This window comes from Parasteatoda tepidariorum, chromosome 5, assembly GCF_043381705.1.
Source record: "Parasteatoda tepidariorum isolate YZ-2023 chromosome 5, CAS_Ptep_4.0, whole genome shotgun sequence".
Lineage (NCBI taxonomy): Eukaryota > Metazoa > Arthropoda > Arachnida > Araneae > Theridiidae > Parasteatoda > Parasteatoda tepidariorum.
In genome coordinates, this window is record NC_092208.1 from 5526676 (window position 1) to 5549599 (window position 22924).

The 22924-nt window shown below is 33.7% G+C and overlaps 1 protein-coding gene across 1 annotated transcript in view; it reads left to right on the forward strand.

The window, feature by feature from the left end:
- Positions 1–22924, forward strand: part of LOC107450165 (cubilin) — a gene marked incomplete in the record, with an annotated part of 42282 nt that overhangs the window by 14550 nt on the left and 4808 nt on the right. The window contains 12 exon segments of the mRNA XM_043052187.2: positions 2051–2075; positions 2816–3085; positions 3839–3970; positions 4760–5008; positions 6239–6388; positions 7759–8004; positions 8078–8209; positions 10677–10919; positions 17658–17888; positions 19188–19322; positions 21759–22001; positions 22111–22227. Of these exon segments, the coding sequence (XP_042908121.1) occupies positions 2051–2075; positions 2816–3085; positions 3839–3970; positions 4760–5008; positions 6239–6388; positions 7759–8004; positions 8078–8209; positions 10677–10919; positions 17658–17888; positions 19188–19322; positions 21759–22001; positions 22111–22227 (2173 nt within the window).

Sequence of the window (22924 nt, forward strand, 5' to 3'; positions counted from 1 at the left end):
AGAAGTTCATTTTGATATAAGTGAGACCTATTGTTGCAGATTTTGTGTTACCATCAGTTTTAAATTTTTTGTCGTAAATCATTCTAAATTAATCTATTTTATTTAAATCATTAAAAGCGTTTTTCATTAATAAAGATAATTGATTGTGTCAAAACGTGGTTAAAAAAATATCATGTTTATAAACTTCATAACTTCGTAAATAATACAGCTGATTATGTAATTATTGGCTTACACCATCATAATTCCCATTTGCTGTTCTTCATTCTTTACGCATTATTAAATTATACATGACTTGAAAAATCTAATCACAATGATAATGAAATATAAAGTTCAAAGAAAGACGTTTGTTTGAAAATAATTATATTTGACTTATTTATGAATTATGTTGTAAGAGTTTTGACATGAAAATTTCTCAAGCATTGGGAAATTAATGGAAAGCAACAAACGTGATTGTCTGAAATAAACATTGTTTAGCTAAACAAATATAATAATATGAGCAAATAAATAAAGGAAACAAATAGTAGTATGCTTTAACTATTAATTTTAAAATTTCGCACTATTTTATGTACTTTACTTTTGTTATTGGGAGCTTTTTCATATTTTTAATACTAAAATATTAAATACTGATTAGCATTGGGAGAAATGTGCAATGAAATTAAAAATTATAAGTACACAGCATGAAATACATGTTATATTGATTCGGTGTTTAAGAAATAGTTTAATTCCAGTTAACTATTTTTCGAATGCACTATTTTCTGATTTTTATATCAGTGCGGAAAAATCTAGAAATAAATATGGTTGTGGTGTAGTACCTAACTACACCATAAACATAGTTCTGCATATAGCATCTATTTCATTGATTAGAACTAACAAGCACTAAACAAAAAATTTAAGAGAATTTCTATTCATAAATTAAATGTGAAATTTATGAAATATATATTTATAAATTCTTTAAATTTATATTTGAAATGATTTATAAAAATCTCTTTAAAACAATTTTTTTTTTAGATATACACAAAAGTTTTTGTGTAGCTTGATTTTGAAATTTTTATAAGATATGTAGTTTCACTTTACAATAGAAGAATTTTTTGTGTATTTTCGATATTGAATGATATAATATATTGCTTACATTTTATCATTATTATTAAATCTTTTTTACTGACGCTCTTAAATCTATAACATTTTGCAATTTCATGAAAAAAAATTATTTAACAGAATTAGCAGAATTAGATGTCACATATCCTACACACGCAGTATTGAAAAATAAGTTATTTAACTATAGTCAGTTGGATTGCGGGAATATATATATATATAGCTTGTTACCTTGAATGACCGAAATCATAGGAATGTCGACTTTCACTGGTGAATGTCAACAATCACATAGTCGCTTTAATCAATGTCCAAATACTTATTATACCGATTTAATATTAATTTAATCGTTGATATTATTACATTTATTCGATATTTTAATATCTGCTGAGGGTTGATTAGGAGAAGCATCAAAGTTCGGAATACCGAATAAATGAATACTTGGCAGTGGTACTTAATTAGGCCTAGTATATATTTCGTACATTTACTAAAGCGACTATGTGATTTTCAACATCCATCGGTNATAAATATATATATATTGAGAGAGAGAGTTTTTTTTTATTTACAATTCAATTTAAATACACTAAACTTTTTAGCTTTAGCAATAAGGATAAATATTAATTTTATTAATTTTATAACAATGAACGCCCAATATCAGATTTCTCTAAGATGTCAATATTTGTACCCTTCTCATAAACAATTATCTAATTTAGTTTCTTTTAGTTAATTTAGATTTTTTTAGTTAATGCAGTTTTTTTCCTGCTTAATGTAGTTTTTTTGGTAAATTTAGTTTTTTTTATTGTTAATAATCTTCTTAAAAAGTAAATAGTTTAATGTAAATGTTAAAATTTCCTATTTTTATCGAAGACACATTCTAGTATGGATGAAAAATAAATTGTAAAATGAGTGAATGAATTCACAAATGAATCGAGTTATTAACAATATTTATTTTTCTTTTCAGGGCAGTGGAAGACCACATTCAGGAGGTAAATCAATTCCTGCAAACTTTTTTAATTGTATTCATAGATTATTCGAAAATTATTCGATTCAATTATTCGAAAATATTTCCAAAAATTATGTGACAATTTATTTAAAAAATGTGTAGAATACGAATAATCTAAAAAACTACTAAAACAGAGAAGAAACAACTGAATTTAAGAAAAATTTTAATTACAAATAACCAAGATTTTTTTAAAAGTTAACATCCATATTAAATGAAGTTAGTATGGAAGTTTTTTAAACTTTTCTATGTTTCATATTATAATCGTCGTTGAACAGTCGACCCAATTCTTGGGTTTACGACTACCAATGTTCAACTCCGTAGGCTTTTGAACCTAATCCTGAAGACAAGTGAACTCCAGGATCAAGTACTGGGAGAAATTTAGATACGTGGAGGACTTTTTGATGGAGATAACCCGCATTTGCGTTACATTTAGAAGAAGACCACGATAACTTCCCTCTGTTAGCCTAACGGCAAAGGGACTCATACCAATGATCCTTCTACCACTGAGGATATTTCACGTTAGCATTGTGGTTTGTACAAGCCAGATGTGAAGTTCGTATCGACCAGCCATCACTGTGATTCGAACCCGGTTCACTTCATTTGAAGGCGAACGCTCTATCCCCTGAACCATCACTGCTCTATTCAAGTATATAAAAAAACTTTTAAAACAGATATTTGGATTTCTTTTATATTTAAAAACGTTCTGTTTTGTTGTTATTTCAGATCATCATCATGAGGTCGGCATGTCCGAGTGTGATGCTCTTGTCCGTGGTCAAGAGGGATGGATATTTACTCCAAATTATCCTTCAGATTATGACAATCACAGGACGTGCGACTATGTGGTACAGAGACTGACACCGGACACATGTAAAGTGGAAATGACCCTCAATGACTTCGATCTGGAGGAGAGTGACCACTGCCTGTCTGACTATTTGGACCTGAGGGACGGACAGCAAGGAGTACTTTGTGGTACTCTGGCATCCGGAACAAAAAGTAAGTTAAAAGTTATGCCATTTTTAAAGGACTGCTTAATTGTAAGAATACTTTTTATAATATTAACAATACTAGACACTATTAGCTCTTAACATAAAACATTTTTTTCCAAATAGTAAAAAGGAAAAAAAAAAAGACTAGAAACAGTGCACTGTCGGAGACATAAATTATTGCACATACAACGATGCAAATGCACCAAACTTCACTCTTGTGAATAAAACCTAAAACGATCCATACAAGCAAAACCTCGCATTAGCAATATTATGCAACATTATTACATCACGGATCATTAAAAACATGATAGTATGCATATCAATTATAAAATTTAAATGAAATTAAATATAATTTAGAATTTTTTTTGATAAATAATTATAATAAAATAAATTATTAGTTTTAACAAAATTTTGTATAATGAATATAAAAATAATAATTTTAATTTTTAAAAATTCTTTGAATGATAATCTTTAATATTAATATAATAATAATTATAATCTTTAATAACAAGAAAATGTTTAAAAAAAACATTATAACTCATTATTTTTAATACACATTATATTAAATAATTTAATTGCATACTTTTACAATATCTAATTTTTAATAAGAAGCTTTACTTTAATAAGAAGCTTAGGTCAACACTTCAACATTTTATTTAAAAGTTCTAACATTGTCAAACATTTTATTTAAAAGTTAATAAATTTATTCCTTCTTCATTACAACAAGAATTGCCTAATTGTAATAATTGTGTTTTTGCAGAGCAACTTCAATTTCGGTCAGGACAATACACGATGACTTTAAGGTTTAAAACAGACAAGGAAACAACTCGTAAAGGATTCATGATACAGTTAAAGCAGATTCCAAGTTCGTGCGGCGCTTCTACAATCCCAAGTAAGAATTAATTTCTGCGTGTATATATTTATNTTTCCTGATTTGTCAAGGATAATACCTTATATATACCTTTCACCGGTGAATGGTAACAATCACATAGTCGCTTTGATGAATGTCCGAATTATTTGTTATTTTCGATTTGATATTAATTTATTCATTGATATTATATTAATTCGATGTTGTAATATCTGCTAAAGATAGATTATGAGAAACGTCAGTGTTAGAAGTACCGGTTAAATGCATACTGGGCTGCGGCACTTGACCTTGAAAGAACATTGATGTACTACAGCATACCGAACAAATTTTAGTATTCTATCAGAACAAAATTATAAAATGTATCCAGCAATTTTATCCAATCTTTGAATTATATTAAATGTTTCAGGAAATGCTTGAAATCAGTTCAAAATTTGAAATATACCCTACAAATATATCATCTTGTAATTATAAAATATGTCCTTTTTAACGAAATCCCACAGCTTATAATCAATGCAAAATTATAAGATCTATCCAACGAGTACATAATCTTGGAATTATAAAATATTTTCAGCAATTTCTTGAGGAAATCTAAATGCGTGTAATCAGTAGGAAATTATAAAATCTCCAATTTTTCAGGAAATCCAAATGCATGCAATCAGTACAAAATTATAAAATCTCCAATTATTTTTGTAAGACATCCAAAATTGCTTTCACTCAATGCAAAATTATAAAGTCTCCAGTTATTCTTGTAAGATATCCAAAAGTGCTTGCAATCAGTACAAAATTATCAAATCTCCAATTATTTTTTTTCAGGAAATCCAAATGCTTGCAATCAGTACATCGACACATTCACCAGCAGCCTCACTTCTCCGGGATATCCTCGAGGATATCCTTCCAACCTCCGATGTGCCTTCACCATCAGGAGAGCCGATTCCAGAATCTGCAAAATACTCTTGGAAATTCGATTGTTAGACTTTGGTCGACACACTGGGGGACCTTGCAGAGGAGACTATTTGGAATTTCCTGATTTGTCAAGGATATGCGTGGGATATCCGTCCAGGAGTAAGTAAAAATTCACTCAGTGATTTTTCCGAATAATTTCTTAAAAGTTCCAGAAAAGTTCGTCAGCTCTTTTGACCAAACTGTTGGGACTATATTTCCCATGTTGGGACCAGGAACTGAAATCCATCGAAAAAAAAATGTATGTTTCATGTATCCAAATTCAAATAAATTACGCTTATGTGTCTGATTTTATATCTTAAAATATCGTCACCCTGCACCGATAAGTTTGTATATTTGAGGCCACCCTTTGAAATCATTAAAAAGTCCTCTTACGTGAAGGTTCAATCACTGAATCAAAAGATTGTTTAGCTTGTTCTGTTTTCCCCCCCTTTTTTTTGTAATTCTATAGAGGACATTTTGGGAGATTCATCCACTTTTAGATGAACCTGGATTTCAGCCCCCACCTCTCTAAGTGACTGAATCTTTGATGGGTGAGATAATGATAAGGGGAGTTAAGGAGGGCTGGTGCAACACCCCTTCGTTTCGGCTTACGAAGAGGTGACAAGACAGCAATTAAGTGTGAGGTTGAAGTAAAGAGTCTTACTTGCTGATAATTTTTTTTTAAATGTCTTGTCAGGTAATCGAAAATAACTATGTCAGCTAAGCGAAAAATCACTTTAATGAACTGGTTTTACGATCCAACAGAAACAGACACCAGCATCCAAACAGAAATAGGAACACTCTTCTGCTACATTTTTGGCTGAGGTCTTGTTTGGCGATGATCTGACAATAAAGAATTACAAGGCAGTTATAATTAGAAGGCAATAAATAATTATGCCTAGTACGCACTCAGAGCATTCAAGATTCGTTCAAGATGATCACTCAAAAACTAATAACAGGGCCTTCAATATTCGGCAGGTAAGGAAGGGGGGGGGAGGAGAAGGAAATTCGCCTAGGTGGAAAAAATGGATGAATATCCCAATTAATCATTAGAAGTATTTAGTTTATTTTTCAAGAATTTTACCGAGATGAGTGTTTTCATTTAAAAAGATGTATTCCCTTTAATTAAGCAGTTTTCTGGTATTTACATGCATTTGCAAGTTAATGCAAAAAAAATACTACTAATAATAAATAAACAAAATATGTTCTTCTATCAAACACCTTAAGTATATCAAAAACAAAACTTCCATTTCTAAGTTTTCCATGCGTAGTAATTAACTTAAGTATTGGTAGATGAATAAAGAAACCTTATTAGCAGGAATTATTGACTTTTTATGTATTTTGTTGCAGAAATTGTGGATTTCCTGAGAGGGAGTGATCTTTTGACATTCAACTTCATCAGTGACGGTTATGGATCGGGAAAAGGTTTCGACATAGAAATTCTACAGGTTCCAGACTCATGTTCTTCTACTCCACCCCCTCAAAGACCTCCCGTAACAGGTATTATGCGCGGTGTTCTCTTGGAACCTCCCTTTATGTTGCTTTATTAGAGTCCACGAATTGGGACAAAAACTATTCACAAACGCCTGTTTAACAATAAGACAGTTCAAATTTATTTTGATAATTTGGTGTGGTTGAATTAGGATAATTTTGGAATGGTAGTTCAGAGACTTTTAATTACGGCGAATGAATATTTTATATATATGAATATTTTATTTATATGAATATTTTATAAAAAAAAAGTTGCGAAACTAGTCGGATACTTTAATAAGAAATCACACTGGTGTAAAAAATTAGGATAATTTGCAGACTGGGTCGATTATCTCTAGAACTACTGGACCGATTTCAATGAAATTCGATGTGTACACACATTAATATAGTAGACCAATTAATCGTTCAGCAACTGTAATACACGCGCATGATCATACTTAACACTCGTTGCAGTCGGAAGGTATGAAATCGCCACAAGAAATGATAAACTGCCTTATTGCAAGTATGAAACCAAGCTGCAAGGCCTGTATAGGGGACCATACCCCCTATTAACCCTTTGTCTATTCTGCAACCTCTGTTTCATACCTTGCATCTCCAACAAGTGTTAAGCACGATCTGCGTATATTGTATTAGAATTGATGAATGGTTATTTGTTTTGTATTGTCTCAATGTACGTACATATCAAATTTCATTGAAATCGGTCCAGTAGTTCAAGAGATAATCGACCCAGTCTCTTCATTTTTTACACCAGTGTTTATATATATTAGAGATAAGATGGGCTTAGCTCGAACACGAGATTGTGTCTGACAAGGGCTTTTCAGCTGACCCCTCTATGTGGTTGTTTGGCTCATTAAGTGAAGTCCTCTATGTTTTTGGCTCATAAAAATAGGCTTTTATAAAATTTCAGAACATTATCAAACTAAACAAAGAAAACAAAAAAAAAAACCTTCCAGATTCAGTTAAGAATAAAAAAAAAGTTTAAGAACTTTCATCTGTAGGCAATTAAAAATATTACATCAATAAAAATTCTGATAATTAGGAATATTACCTGTAACTGCACTTTTTCTCGTCGCAAATTTTACTTTGGGTCGTCGTAAATTACTATAATTTGACATTTTCGTAATTATTATTATATGGCATCAAATTTCGGATTCGTGCTGACCAAATTTAAATTCTATCTATTTCATATTCCGATGAAATCTAAGCATGTAAAAGTGAGATCAAATCCATATCTAATATGATCTAATAATTGTAATTGATGTTGTTATTGACAACAACTGATATAATACATGAAAACAGCTACCTGCTTCCAATTTATTTGGCGCTTTTGGTGAATCTGCCCCGAGTTTTTATTTAGATGCAGTGCATTTATCTCTTAGGTCCTGGTGAGCAGTGCGACCAGGAGGTGACATCAGTCACTGGTCACTTCACATCCCCGAGGTTCCCGAATTCTTACGGTTCCAGTGAGAGGTGCAGGTACACCCTTAGGAAAGTGGATCCCTCTGTGTGCAGCGTTGAACTCGACTTCAGGAGGTTCGAACTGGAATACAGCGGTCCTCGGTGCAGTAAAGACTACCTCACACTTCCCAGTCTGAATCGATTGTGTGGAAGCATCACTGGAAAACGTGAGTCCATTCATTTAAAAGTTTCTTATTTCATTAAAGGTTTCTAGAAATACCCTATTATTATTTCTTTTAGAATTGATGGAAATGCCGAAGGATAGTGATTACGTCAATCTGTATTTTGTAAGTGACAGTTACGGGCAAGGATTGGGATTTGACATCCACGTGACGCAGCTATTTAATACATGTGAAGGACCCGGATTTCAAGGTAATTTTTTTTTATTATATCCTATAGAGGTTGTTACGCAAAATTCAAGCTTAACACGTTGAATGCCGCGCTAATTTTACATGCATACCTGCCAACTTTCACTCTTTCTGAGAATGAATTTTTCAAGTGGTAATAAAACAATTGCCGAAAAACAACCTTACTCAAAAACATGTTTATATTTTGACTAGATTAAAATTCGCTATCGTTCAGATTAGTATGCTTTTATATATTTGTTGCAATTATTTAAACGTAGGGGTGGTCAAATTCATTTATAATTATTATTATAATTCAAAACTTTTAATGACATGACATGAGTTTCGGTACCACTTTAAATACAAAATTAAAATCTTCCGGAAAAACCGGAGGAGTAGGCAGGTATGTGCATGGATTGCCCGTCTGGCATACAACGGTAAATAATTACAAACTAAATTTGCAAGTATTAGACAGATTTTGCTAGTTTTTTGAAAGGCGTGACACATCTGAAAAAAAAAATGGTGAATTATATAAGCCTACGAATTGTTTAGAAATAATGGTGGACAAAAATCTACAAAAACTAAGAATCACAATTAATAAACTACCTCTGGAAAATATTTATTCGCTGCCCGGAGCAAGTTGGCATCTCTGTGTATATAAATAAAACTATTTTTGTGCGTTCTATATTGCATTAATTTCTTCAAACCAGTTTAGTAAAATAATAATGATAAAAAAATTAAAAATTTACTCGAATTATGTGTTTCTAATAATCTTGGCCTCGCCGGTCACCGGTGACCCCCATGGCATTCAACGTGTTAATATTTCATTGTTCATCCTTATCAAAAAGGAAAACAATAGAGATCGCAAACTAATATTTATCCCAGGAAAAAAAGCTATTGTAATCTGATGCAGGCTTTATTGTAATAATTTTAGAAACTGATGAAAACTATCGATGACGGCAGACATTATAAACATCAAAACAGATTAAATTGGTGACTTAATTAGTTAAATCGTCTTTAAGTTTACCTCCGTTTTCTATTTCATTCAAATTTACCCTTCGGCTTTTTTCCTCGCTTTTTCCCGTATCATCATTTATTATATTTTTTTTACATAACCTTTGTTGAACAGCCGACCCAATTTTTGGGTTTACGATTACGAATAACTAGATTAATTCCGACTCAACCCTCCAGGGGGTCAACCAGGGACATACCGAAGCGCACGCTTAAATATTAACACAAAGGAGGTGTGGTTTGGCGACGAAAAGATGACAACACAGCAATGTCACAGGGCAAAGGTGACCAACACACAGTAATTTGGCCTCTGGGACCCAACAAGATGGATGCACGAGTCTAGGTGCCGCGAGTTACGACTACTCTCTAGCCTTGTAATTTTAATCCAACCTAGAAGACAAGGGAACTTTTGGATCTAGTATTGGGAGAAATTTCCCTTCGTGGAGGACTTTTTGATGGAACTAGCCCGCATTTGCGTCGCATGGAGAGAAAAACTTCAAGAACCTGCCACGGTTAGCCTGGCAACAAGGGGACTCTACCCATGATCCGTCTACCACTGAGGATATCTTCACGTCAGCACTGTGGTCAGTGCAAGACGGATGTGGAATTCGTATCGACGAGCCATCGCTGAGATTGGAACCCGGTTCACCTCATTTGAAGACGAACGCCCTATCTCCTTAGACATTGCGGCTCTCACTTGTTAGATTTCGTAAACATTAATTTGCAACCCCAAATGTGTATACTTTTTGTTCTACTTTCTTATTTAACTGGTCTCTGCGAAACCCTGCCCAAGTCTAAAGTCTTGATGGTTCCATCAAAACATTTTGATGGTTTATGTTAGTTACAGTGCGATTTATGATGGACCATATTTGATGGTCACCATCATCCAGTACTTTTCCTTATACTTTCACGGTTTTTGATGTGCGAACAAACTTCCATCATTCCGTGACGAAAAATATTACTTTAATACTATGATGGTTAACCATCAAGAGAAGTTTTATTTTCATGGACCAACCATCAGTGATGGTCCATGATGACTCCAACTACACATTTCTATGATGGTTTGAGTGGAGTTCTTGTTAGTTCTCAGGAATATACCGCGTCAAAACAATTTGGTTTCTATACGTTGGACCATCATAAATCAGTCTGAATTCCTATATTGGAACGATGGTTGTACATGATCGCTCCAACATTTGATTTCTAAGAAACTATGATGAGAATTTCTGATGGTTTAACATGAAAAAACTAACAAAACAAGTTGCTATTCTTATGTTGGACCATCATGCATCAGTCTGAATTCGTACATTGGAGTGATGGTTTCTTATGTTGGTTACCATCAAGAATAAAATGATTCATGATGGAGCTATTGTTGGTTACCATCAAGATTATGTTGGTCCATCAATAGAAAACCATCAAAAATTTTGACTTGGGATGTATACGTATTACCAATTTTATGATGATGTTTGACTCTTTTTCTGACACAGGTCCGTGCGATCAAGAGGTGGGGACGTACACAGGAAGATTCACATCCCCCGGATATCCTTCCCCCTATCCAAATAACCAGAGATGTTCTTTCAACATCCACAGAGCAGATCCAACTGTTTGTTCGGTAGAGCTCACTTTCCAGACATTCGATGTAGAGTTCTCTAGTAATCAGTGCTCCAAGGATTTCCTCATGATGCCCGATCGCACACGCTTATGCGGCACAACATCTGGGACTCGTAAGTTAAAATAACACTTTAATATCCTCTGTTATTCGTAAAAGTATACCCAATTTCAAAATTGAATAATTGAAGTCAAATAATCCGTATGTTATCAGTGAAAGTCTTCTTACGCAGTTGTTATAATAAACATATGGGACTCGTAAGTTAAAATAACACTTCAATATCATCCGATGTTATCCGCATAAGTATACCCAATTTCAAAATCGAATAATTAAAGTTAAATAATTAGAATGTTATCAGTGAAAGTCTTCTTACGCAGTTGTTATAAGCATCTGGGACTCGTAAGTTAAAATAACACTTTAATACCGTCCGATGTTACAGCATCGCCCGCAAAAGTAAACCCAATTTCAAAATTGAATAGTTGAAGTCAAATAATCCGTATGTTATCAGTGAAAGTCTTCTTACGCAGTTGTTATAAACATCTGGGACTCGTAAGTTAAAATAACACTTTAATATCCTCTGTTATCCGCAAAAGTATACCCAATTTCAAAATCGAATAATTAAAGTTTAATAATTAGTATGTTATCAGTGAAAGTCTTCTTACGCAGTTGTTATAAACATCTGGGACTCGTAAGTTAAAATAACACTTTAATATCCTCTGTTATCCGCAAAAGTATACCCAATTTCAAAATCGAATAATTAAAGTTTAATAATTAGTATGTTATCAGTGAAAGTCTTCTTACGCAGTTGTTATAAACATCTGGGACTCGTAAGTTAAAATAACACTTTAATATCCTCTGTTATCCGCAAAAGTATACCCAATTTCAAAATCGAATAATTAAAGTTTAATAATTAGTATGTTATCAGTGAAAGTCTTCTTACGCAGTTGTTATAAACATCTGGGACTCGTAAGTTAAAATAACACTTTAATATCCTCTGTTATCCGCAAAAGTATACCCAATTTCAAAATCGAATAATTAAAGTTTAATAATTAGTATGTTATCAGTGAAAGTCTTCTTACGCAGTTGTTATAAACATCTGGGACTCGTAAGTTAAAATAACACTTTAATATCCTCTGTTATCCGCAAAAGTATACCCAATTTCAAAATCGAATAATTAAAGTTTAATAATTAGTATGTTATCAGTGAAAGTCTTCTTACGCAGTTGTTATAAACATCTGGGACTCGTAAGTTAAAATAACACTTTAATATCCTCTGTTATCCGCAAAAGTATACCCAATTTCAAAATCGAATAATTAAAGTTTAATAATTAGTATGTTATCAGTGAAAGTCTTCTTACGCAGTTGTTATAAACATCTGGGACTCGTAAGTTAAAATAACACTTTAATATCNAACTGTTCTACCGTAAAGTGCTCGACTTCGCGTGCAGGTCGTCGGGCTACCGAAGCGGGGGTGCCATCCCCTCCGCAGAGGATCAAAATTGTAATGGCATGTCTTCGGATCATCCTCAGGGATGTTTCCCAGACCGTCGCCAATAGCCCATTGTGAAGCTCTAGTGCGACGTAAATGAACAACAACAACAAAAACTTATAAGAGAGAAGCTAAAAAGCGTTTAATAATAATACTAAATCTGGTCTTATCTAGGACCATATTTTATAATTTAATAACTGTCATTGAACAGCCGACCCATTTTTGGGCTCACAACTGCTATTGTTCAACTCCGTAGCTTTGCAATTTTAAACTTAATCCAGAAAACAACGGAGCTCCTCGATCAAGTATTGGGAGAAATTTGCCTTCAAGGAGGAATTTTTGATAGAATTATACCGCATTTAAAGTACATGGATCAGATGGCACTTTCTATAAAGGATCATCATGTTCAGAAAGTACATGGAGTGAAAAACCACGAAAAGCTCCCATGGTTAGCCTGATTACAAAGGGACTCTAACTCATGATCCATCTACCAATGAGGATATTTTTTACGCCAGTACTGTGGTTGGTGCAAGCCGGGTGTGGAATTGGTAGCGAACAGCCATCGCTGAGATTCGAACCTGGGTCACCTAATAGGAAGGCGAACGCTCTATCTTCTGAGCATCCACGGCTCTTACTTAGGACCATAATTATGAAGAGTGTAGAAACGTTTGTTTATTTATTTTATAGGTAAGCATATATTTTCTTGTGTGCTCAATTAAGACAGATAGCACATTACAGAGAAACACAGCACGAAAAAACATCCAAAGTGACGGCAGGATTCGAACCCGATACTAGCATATTCGCTTGTGTGATAAATTACATAAGTACGGCTTGTAAGCCTTTGTCATCTAGAAAAAACAGATATTATTTATTGTTTATTGAGGCAGATAGGTACTTTGATTTCATCACACTAGAGCTACACCTCTATTGTGGAAGGTTTGGGAAACACGATGGGCTATTGGCGACGGTCTGGGAAACACCCCTGAGGATGATCCGAAGACATGCCATCGCAATTTTGATCCTCTGCAGAGAGAATGACTCATCCGCTTTGGCAGCCCGACGACCTGCGAGTGAAGTCGAGCACTTGACGGCAGAACAGTTTAACGAGGACCAATACCGCATACCTTCGGTCCCTACGCAGGTTGATCCAAGTGGTCACCCACCCGTTTACGCACGGCAGCCAGTGATGCTTGACTTCGGTGTTCTACTAAGAACCGTGTCTGTGGGACCAAGCACTTAAAGTGGGTTCTTTCTATGATATGTAAATTGTTTTGTTTTCATTCGAAAAAGACACACAAGCCTGTACATTTAGGAATAATATAGCCAAAGTGACCGAATTTTTCAACTCGTTGGATGTTTATTTTAGAGCCAGTATACTATTCGCTTACAAATGCTGATATTCTTTTTTGTTTACTTCGATGTCCCATAGTCACTTGCGATCTCACGTCCAACCAAGCACTTTAAGAATTTTACTACTTTGAAATACTTATGCATAACAATTTCATTGTAGAACTTTACAAAGAATATAGCTTCTACTACGACCGTTCCTAAGTTTAAAAATTTTAAAAGCTCAAGCGCTAATAGGTAACTAGCTGGAGACAAGGCTATCTGTAATTGTAGCAAATTCTTACTCCAAATTGTCTGAATTATGTCACAATGTCAAAAAAATTCTCAAAATTGAGCAAATATTTTTTATTTTAGATCATGTGACATAGTTAAAATACAGTCGGACTTCTATTTAACGAACTTCCATTTTACGAATTTCTCTATTTTGCGATTTTTTTTTTCGAAGAACCAAGAACATTTGGAAATTTCTTCGTAAAATAATTTCCAAATAGCGAAGTGAATTTTCTATTTAATGAACTTTTCTTTTAGATCTCTATTTCCCAAAATATTTCAGAACATTTCAAATTTTAACGCATTTTATGGAGGAAATTGATTTTTGATTTGATTTGGCCTTGAATTGATTTTTGCAGCCACCAATTCCTTTCCCTTTTTGTTTGCATTTCAAACAAATATCTCAGGCAAAACGGATATTATCAGTAGTAATTAAACTTAAGAACGCATGCGGTAATGTATGTTTAAAATTACATTTATAATAAATGCAGCAATAATTGTATACATAAATTTACCTTTTTTTTTTTAGTTGAGAATGTATGTAGCATGATAGTGTAACACTTGATAATGTTTTGCTCTATATTCTTGCTTTCCATGCAGATTACTTTGATGGTTAAAATTTATAAAATAAATAGTAGATACTAGTTTACGAGATGAAGGTGTATCAATTGCTATTTTAATTATGTCTAGTGTTTATGTATTTAAAACCTGTTTTGCGTTGTTCAAGTATTTCAAACGGTGATTTTCTATTTAGCAAATTTTCCATTTAACGACCTTATTATTGAGATTTAGCGACTTCGTTAAATAAAGATATCACCGTACTTCCCAAACAAATATAACTGAATTTGAAAACGCCATGTACTTATTACTGGGTATAGGCGAAGAACTTATTTTGAAACAGTAATCATACATTTTTGAATAAAATGCATTGTTTCAAAATGACCCATCATGTATAGGGGAGAGTAGGGTCAATTGTAACAGGGCACGATTGTAACAGAGCAAAAATTTCGAGTATCGGGTTCTAGATTTGGTTCCTAGGTGGCGCACAAGGTGTATTTAATAAATCTACATGTACACCCCTGCTGGCAACCATTTTTATGTACTTTTGAAAGAGTTACATCACAAAAGATATTTTCACGCTACGTAAGTACTTTTTTTGGTATTAGAATATTATATTGTAACAAAGTAATTTTGTTTAAACAAATAAAAATTAGTAACCGAATATGTAAGTGGACACCTTAATTAACATTTCAATAAAAAAAAGATTAGTTTTGCTAATTAACTAGCATTGTTTTTAACAAATGAAGCTGAAATGGCGTCTTGGGGACAATTGTAACAATAAGTAAAGGGACGATTGTAACAGCTGAAAATAAATAATCTTATGTTTACAAACCATTACTTAACTCTTTAAGAACCACCAATAGTTTCCTATATCATTTATATTATGTTGCATGTGCATTATTTTATTTGTCACCTTTCACAGCATAAATTAAAATTTTTAACCCCTTAAAGTTAAAAGTTTAACCCTTTAGGTCTCTGCTCATTATTATTTTTACTCCTAAAATATCACTACTATTTTGATCAATAAAAAAATATATCACAACTATGATAATATGTATAATTAACTATGTTTTAGTTGAATTTATGAACTGTTACAATTGACCCCGTAAGTGGGGACAATTGTAACAAGTGCACGACTGTCAAAAATTGTTAATAACTAATATAATAACATTTAAAATAAGGTATTTATTTTTTTTCTAGTGGAGGATAGTCTACTTTACTCGTCTGTCAATTAATAATAATAATATATGGGATTTTTTGTTAGTTAAAAATAGTTAAGTAAAAAACGTTACAATTGACCCCACTCTCCCCTACTCATTTTGAGTAATTTGTTGTTTAAATGAGAGTAGGCATGGTCTCAAAAATGACACAATATGTATACTCATTTTGTATAATCATTTGTTGCTTAAATGAGAGTAGGCTTAGTCTCAAAATTGAGACATCATATTCTCATTTTTTATTCATTTGTTGTTTCTATGAGCATATTTAGATAAATAAATTTTTACAATTATTTAATAAAGGTCGTTGAAATTCTCAATTGTAAGGTGTACAAGTTATTATTTTATTTTGAGCTACAATTGAATATGAATGATATTTTACTTAATTTAAAATGACGAAATTTCCAATTTGAACAAAATCTTGCAAATAATTTTGGAGAAATATAAGTTTCAAAACATGGTTGTTCGAATTTTTCCATCTCAATTCAGCAAATTTCGCTCAAATTTTGAATTTTGTCATTACAGAATCACATATTTTAACATTATAAAAATTTGTTTTTCGTACGTTTTACCATTCTTTATTAAATTAAACATTCATTAATTATATAAAATTTTAATGATCAAAAATTTTTTAACGCGAATTAATTCGAATAAATTAATTTTGTGTGTAAATTTCTTTCTATCGTATGAACGTTTTCAAGTTTCAGCGAACTAATCAAAATTTTTCGTGCTGAAGTTTCACGTCACGTTCACATCTGTTAAATATTGATAGTAATTTTTAATATACAGATTTTTTTTAATATTTTGGGTTAAAAAATATTAAATATTAGTTTGAATGATGTTCATTCATTTAGTAAAAAGATGCAAGGGTTATTTTTGCTCAATTTGTAGAGATAAACTCATAATTTCTAGGTATTATTCCTTTTAGTAGTGTGATCTCAAACTATGAATCAAAACATATATATAGTTGACAAAAGAAAGTATTAGCACACTACGCTTATTTGAAATTCTTACAGAACAAATCAACCAATCTAATCTGAAATATGATTTTATTTCCCTTAATCATAGTAAAAAGTAAAGTAAAAGGAAATAAAAAGTCCCCTTGCTTTAACAGTATTTCAGATAGAAAAATATTTTTTTACCAAAAAAGTATTAGGATACCTTGAGAAACAAATAATAATATTTTGCATTAATGGTGATTTGATTTTTAATGACTGCTTCTAATCTTCGTGGCATGGATTCCTCTAAAACTCTTTGGTTCAGCTGAATTTTAACTGTTTTCCAATAACCCGATGCATTTTTCCTATTACCTTTTCTCGAATGGAGCCTGGAATTTCACAATTCTGATGACTCATAATTATTGAATACAGAAATTAAAAATAACAATGAACATGACTCAAGTCCTAGAACAAGCTCGGAATCGGAAAACTCACCATAATTTTCACGAAAAATATGAGCTATGACCCATTGGCAAAATGAGTGTTGTTTCGGGTTTGATGGCTTGCCCACCTTATTTGGACGCCATCACACTTTTCAACTGTGATCAAGAGTAGTGGTAAACAGTGCACATACGTTGCTATGTTTGATAATTTTCTTAGAATTTTTTTTTCACTAGCAGACATTTTTAATGTATTGACATAATCATAATTTAAATTATTTTTTATATTCTTTTTATTATTAACTTATAATTACTGCCTTGACTGTGATTTTAATATAAATATGAATACTGATGAAGGAAGAGTATTTTGTGAGGTCTTGAAACACGTATATAGGCATGTTTTGAAAGAGAAAAAACATCAATGGAAACAGTTTTTGCAACCCATGATTTGAAATGTTATGGCTTTTATCGGAGTCAATCCAGAAAAGGAAAAAAGCATTTAACCCATGAGTAACCAGTGATTGTAACTTTTCACAACTTCGATCTCAACTATTTTTCAAAATTAACCCTGTTTTCAAAATGTTGTTGTCTTTTGCAGATTGTGGAGGAGAAATAACGAGTTCTGCCGGACGCATCACCAGTCCAGGATATCCCAGATATTACACTTCGGGATTGAGATGCCAGTACAAGATCAGGAGGTCGGAACCGAGTACTTGCACAGTTGAACTGGATTTCAGAGTCTTCGATGTGGCAGTCAGTCCCGGTTGCAGTGAAGATTATCTGGAGATGCCAGACAGGACAAGACTCTGTGGCAGCCAGTCATCGCCAAGTAAGTACCTTTTTATTAAATCTGAATATGGCTCGAAAACACTTTTATTTTCCTTCTTTTGTGTCCATAGACTTGTATCAATTGGTATCGTTTACTTGAATAGGTACATGTTGCTAACCGCTATGTATGTTACCGCTATATATGTTACCCATATATATGTTACCACTATATATGTTACCGATATATATGTTACTGCTATGTATGTTACCACCATTTTTTATTTTATTTTATAACCGTCATTGAAGAACTGACCCAATTTTTGGGTTTACGACTTCTAATGTTAAACTCCATAGATTTGTAATTTTTAACCCAATCCAGAAGACAAGGAAACTCCTGAATCAAATATTGAGAGAAATTTGCCTTCATGGCGGACTTTTTAATGGAACTAACCTTCATTTGCATTACATGGAGAGGAAGACCACGAGAACCTCCCACGGCTATCCTGATGGCAAGGGGACTTTAACCAATGATGTGTCTACCACTGAGAATATTTCACGTCAGCACTGTGGTCGGTGAGAATGCAGAATTCGTATCGACCGGCCATCGCCAGATTCGAACCCAGTTCGCCTCATTTTAAGGCGAAAGCTCTAACCCCTGAACCATCCCTGCTCTGTGATACCACTATATTTGTTACCGCTATACATGTTACCCATATATATGTTACCACTATATATGTTACCGATATATAGTTACCGCTATGTATGTTACAGCTATATGGTTACAGCTATGTATGTTACCGCTATATAGTTACAGCTATATATGTTACCGCTATATAGTTACCGCTATATATGTTACCGCTGATGTACCACAAACATGGTCTGCAAATAATCTAGATAATGTGTTTAAAGTGCATCGGTTTAAAGTGCAAAAAGCAGTTTCATTATCTATGTAATCTGTTTATTAGTCATTCGTTAAAGTGTCATCTTTGCTGAAACGCTTAAATCAACATAATACTATTTATTTAATTGACGATGTCTAAAGAATCAAGTTAACACAAACAATCAGCTTATAGAATCAATCAATGAAATAATTTATATTGCAAGGAATCAAACGGTTTACAGTTAAATGAGAATTATGGTAGATACATTAATTATAGTTATATGAAAATATTATTACAAGAAAATGAGACATACAAACTCAGAAACCATGAAAGTGCACTTTATCTAAGTAAAAAAGCGGTCATTCTTGATTTCGCACTTTAGCGGTACAAATCTGTTACTCTGCTGATTAGCGTGCACATTAACGACATTCCTTTTTTTAGCGGTACGATAAATCTAAATATTTTTTTTTTCTTTCCAGAAGCTTTAGATTATTCGGCCATCGGTAGTGACGTCATGACATTCACCTTTGTGACGGATTCCATTGGTGCCGGACGAGGCTTTGACATTGTTGTGAGACAGATTCCGAATTCCTGTAGCATATTACCGCCACCACGTAAGTATGATCTAGTGTTTTTTTTTTTAATGGCCGGGACTTTGATTTATTTCCCATCGGCCTCAGAGAAATGCCAGATTTGCTACAGTCCGTTCACCAGGAGTTGATACTTGGCTCCACCTCCTCTGTCAACGAGTTCAATTCCCCTCGGGAGTAAGACGAGAAACATCTCCGCGCTTAAAATCGCGACAACCCTTAATGTGCTCCAAACGCAAACAGTGAATTCTTTTTCGAACACTTACTTCGCTTTATCATCTACTATTATACCTTTCGTTACTCTAGCTAATTAAATATATTTTAAATTTAAAAACTGCTGTTTTCCCAGTAAATGTCTCAAAAAGGACAAACTATTAACCCAAAAGAGAGAAATAACATCAAATTTATGTAATATTTAATGTTAAAAAATACACATAAATATTGTGAAATAAATATTTTTGTCATACGATCGACAAATAGACCCTTGTTGAGGATTGTTCCCATCCTTCTCCCTAAAATAGCGAAATAGTATCGTCGGATACCACGTGATGAAGGCGGAGCCAAGTGCCAACTCCTGCTGAACGAACTATACTCTCTTATCGGTACCCAGTGGGGCACCTGTGGCTAAACCACGGCGGTGGAGTATCGTCGCCCATGTCATACCACCACAAACCCGTTTATAACGTGGGTCCCATTCACACAGAAGAAAGGACATAGAACACACACAGAGAGAGAAAGTTACATCAATTCCGACAGTGGTTTCCAACCTTCAACAAATGGCCCCGTAGTCTAGTACAGTAACCACAAGGCCAGAAATCGGCGTATGATCTAGTGTAACATTCATAAATTACAGAATGTTTGAAAGGAACGATAACAACTTAGTAGGGATGCTTCATAAGGCAACTTTCGAAACAAGGTGAGAACTATTAGCTGAGAAACACAACAATTCATATTTGTGTGTGTGAACGTGGAACACTCGGTGATCCGCGTTCGGCTGACGATACAACCAGAATATCTGCTCCTGCACCCTCCAAGGCCAAGAAAACTAGGATTGGCACAGTAGGCCATGGCCCTCCATCGGCTATCGAGCAGCTGAGTTTAGTTTCAGTTTTAAATAATAATAACGCATAATATACTTCAAGTTAAACTCGTTTTTGATCAAATGGAGCTCTAAGCTTGTAACAAAGCTTACTACTGATTGTTTTTATATTTTAATTTTATAACCGTCGAACAGCCGATCCAACGTTGGGTTTACGACTANATCGTCGGATACCACGTGATGAAGGCGGAGCCAAGTGCCAACTCCTGCTGAACGAACTATACTCTCATATCGGTACACAGTGGGGCACCTGTGGCTAAACCACGGCGGTGGAGTATCGTCGCCCATGTCATACCACCACAAACCCGTTTATAAAGTGGGTCCCATTCACACAGAAGAAAGGACATAGAACACACACAGAGAGAGAAAGTTACATCAATTCCGACAGTGGTTTCCAACCTTCAGCAAATGGCCCCGTAGTCTAGTACAGTAACCACAAGGCCAGAAATCGGCGTATGATCTAGTGTAACATTCATAAATTACAGAATGTTTGAAAGGAACGATAACAAATTAGTAGGGATGCTTCATAAGGCAACTTTCGAAACAAGGTGAGAACTTAGCTGAGAAACACAACAATTCATATTTGTGTGTGTGAACGTGGAACACTCGATGATCCGCGTTCGGCTGATTAGTAGGCCACTTCTGATTAGTAGGCCATGGCCCTCCATCGGCTGTAGAGCAGATGAGTTTAGTTTTAGTTTTAAATAATAATAACGCATAATATACTTCAAGTTAAACTCGTTTCTGATCAAATGGAGCTCTAAGCTTGCAACAAAGCTTACTAATGATTGTTTTTTTTTATTTTAATTTAATAACAGTCGTTGAACAGCCAATCCAACGTTGGGTTTACGACTACTAATGTTCTACTCCGTTTCTTTGTAATTTTGAACCTAATTCAGAAAACAAGGGAACTCCTGGATCAAGTATTGGGAGAAATTCGCCTTCGTGGAGGACTTTTTGATAGAACTAAACCGCATTTGATTTACACGGTTGAAGAAAACCACAAAAACCTCCTATGGTTAGCCTGATTACAGGAGGACTCTAACCCATGATACATCTACCAATGAGGATATTTTAAGTAAACACTGTGGTCGGTGCAAGCCGGATGCTGAATTCGTATCCCAGCCATCTCTGGGATTCGATCCCGGTTCACCTCATTGGAAGGCGAGCACTCTATTCCCTGAGCCATCGCGGCTCACTACTAATCGTGTGATAAAAATTCATTTTCGATTATCTCTCTCGAACGAACTTATTACAATTTCGGAAGATTTCAAAGGTATAAAATTGGCTATCACTGCCTGAATTTCAGCACAAACAGAAGAGAGAGAAACTCTTAATATTTTCAACAATTATGTTTTCAGCTTCCTGCGATGTGACCGTAACGGAAGAAAGATCCATTATCCACAGTCCGGGCTATCCAGACGATTATCCAGGAGACGCCTTGTGTGTCTATACGGTCAAGAAGTTAGACAGTGGAGTGTGTCAAGCTCAAGTGGAGTTTTTGGACTTTGATCTAGAACCAGATTCTGACTGTTCTGCAGATTTCATTCAATTGGAGAAGAACGGGAACAGGTATTGCGGAGTGAGACCACCTCCACCTACAGGTATTATAAACACTCCCCAATGTACTATACTTTTACCAATAATTCGTTATTTATCAATATTCGTTCGTATTAACGAAAAAAATCCTTCAATAAAAGTTCTTTTTAACAGTCCTGACGTTCGAAGGTGAAATTCTAAGAATGGTATTCAGATCTGATTCTGTGAGTCATCGAAGAGGATTTGAAGCCAGAATTCGCCAACTTCGAAATTCCTGCTATAGACCCATAGGTGATTTTTTTTATTTACCCATCTATTGTTAAAACCTTATATGCTTGTAAAATCATATCTGTCCATCAATGTAAAAAGTTCTAATTATGCCTTATTGTTTTGTATATCAATATTGGCTTTGAAAACAACTAAGCGAGTAACATGAAAAAATATTAAGTCAGTTTCTGCTTAGGTTAATAAAGAAAAAATTTGTTTTAGTTACTTTTTATTAAATAGATATGAATAAAAATAAAATAAAATAATGAATAAACTAATAATAACTAATACTAATAATAAATAAACTAATGAATAAAGATTATTTTATTAACGATTGAGGATTTGAACAAGATATAGGGAGAGTGTTAACTAATAGAAGGAATTGAAAAAGGAAGAAAGAAAAATTTTATAATTACTCAATGAAGATCAGGGGTCTGTTTAGAAGAAACTTGGGTCCGTTAACGGATCCTTCACAAAATATCTTTTCATAAAAACGGACCCTTCACAAAATATTTTAACTTAAAAACGGACCCTTCACAAAATGAATTTTCTTTTAATCGGACCCTTCACAAATTTTTTTATCTTCATTATTATTTTGTTAATCGAATAAACCCTTTCCAGGGCAGAAAACAAGAAAGATGGATGTAAACGAATTAAGTTTTGTCTTCGGCAGACGATTCTTCCATTATTCGTCCGAAATTAATATTCTGCGTTCAGCAGT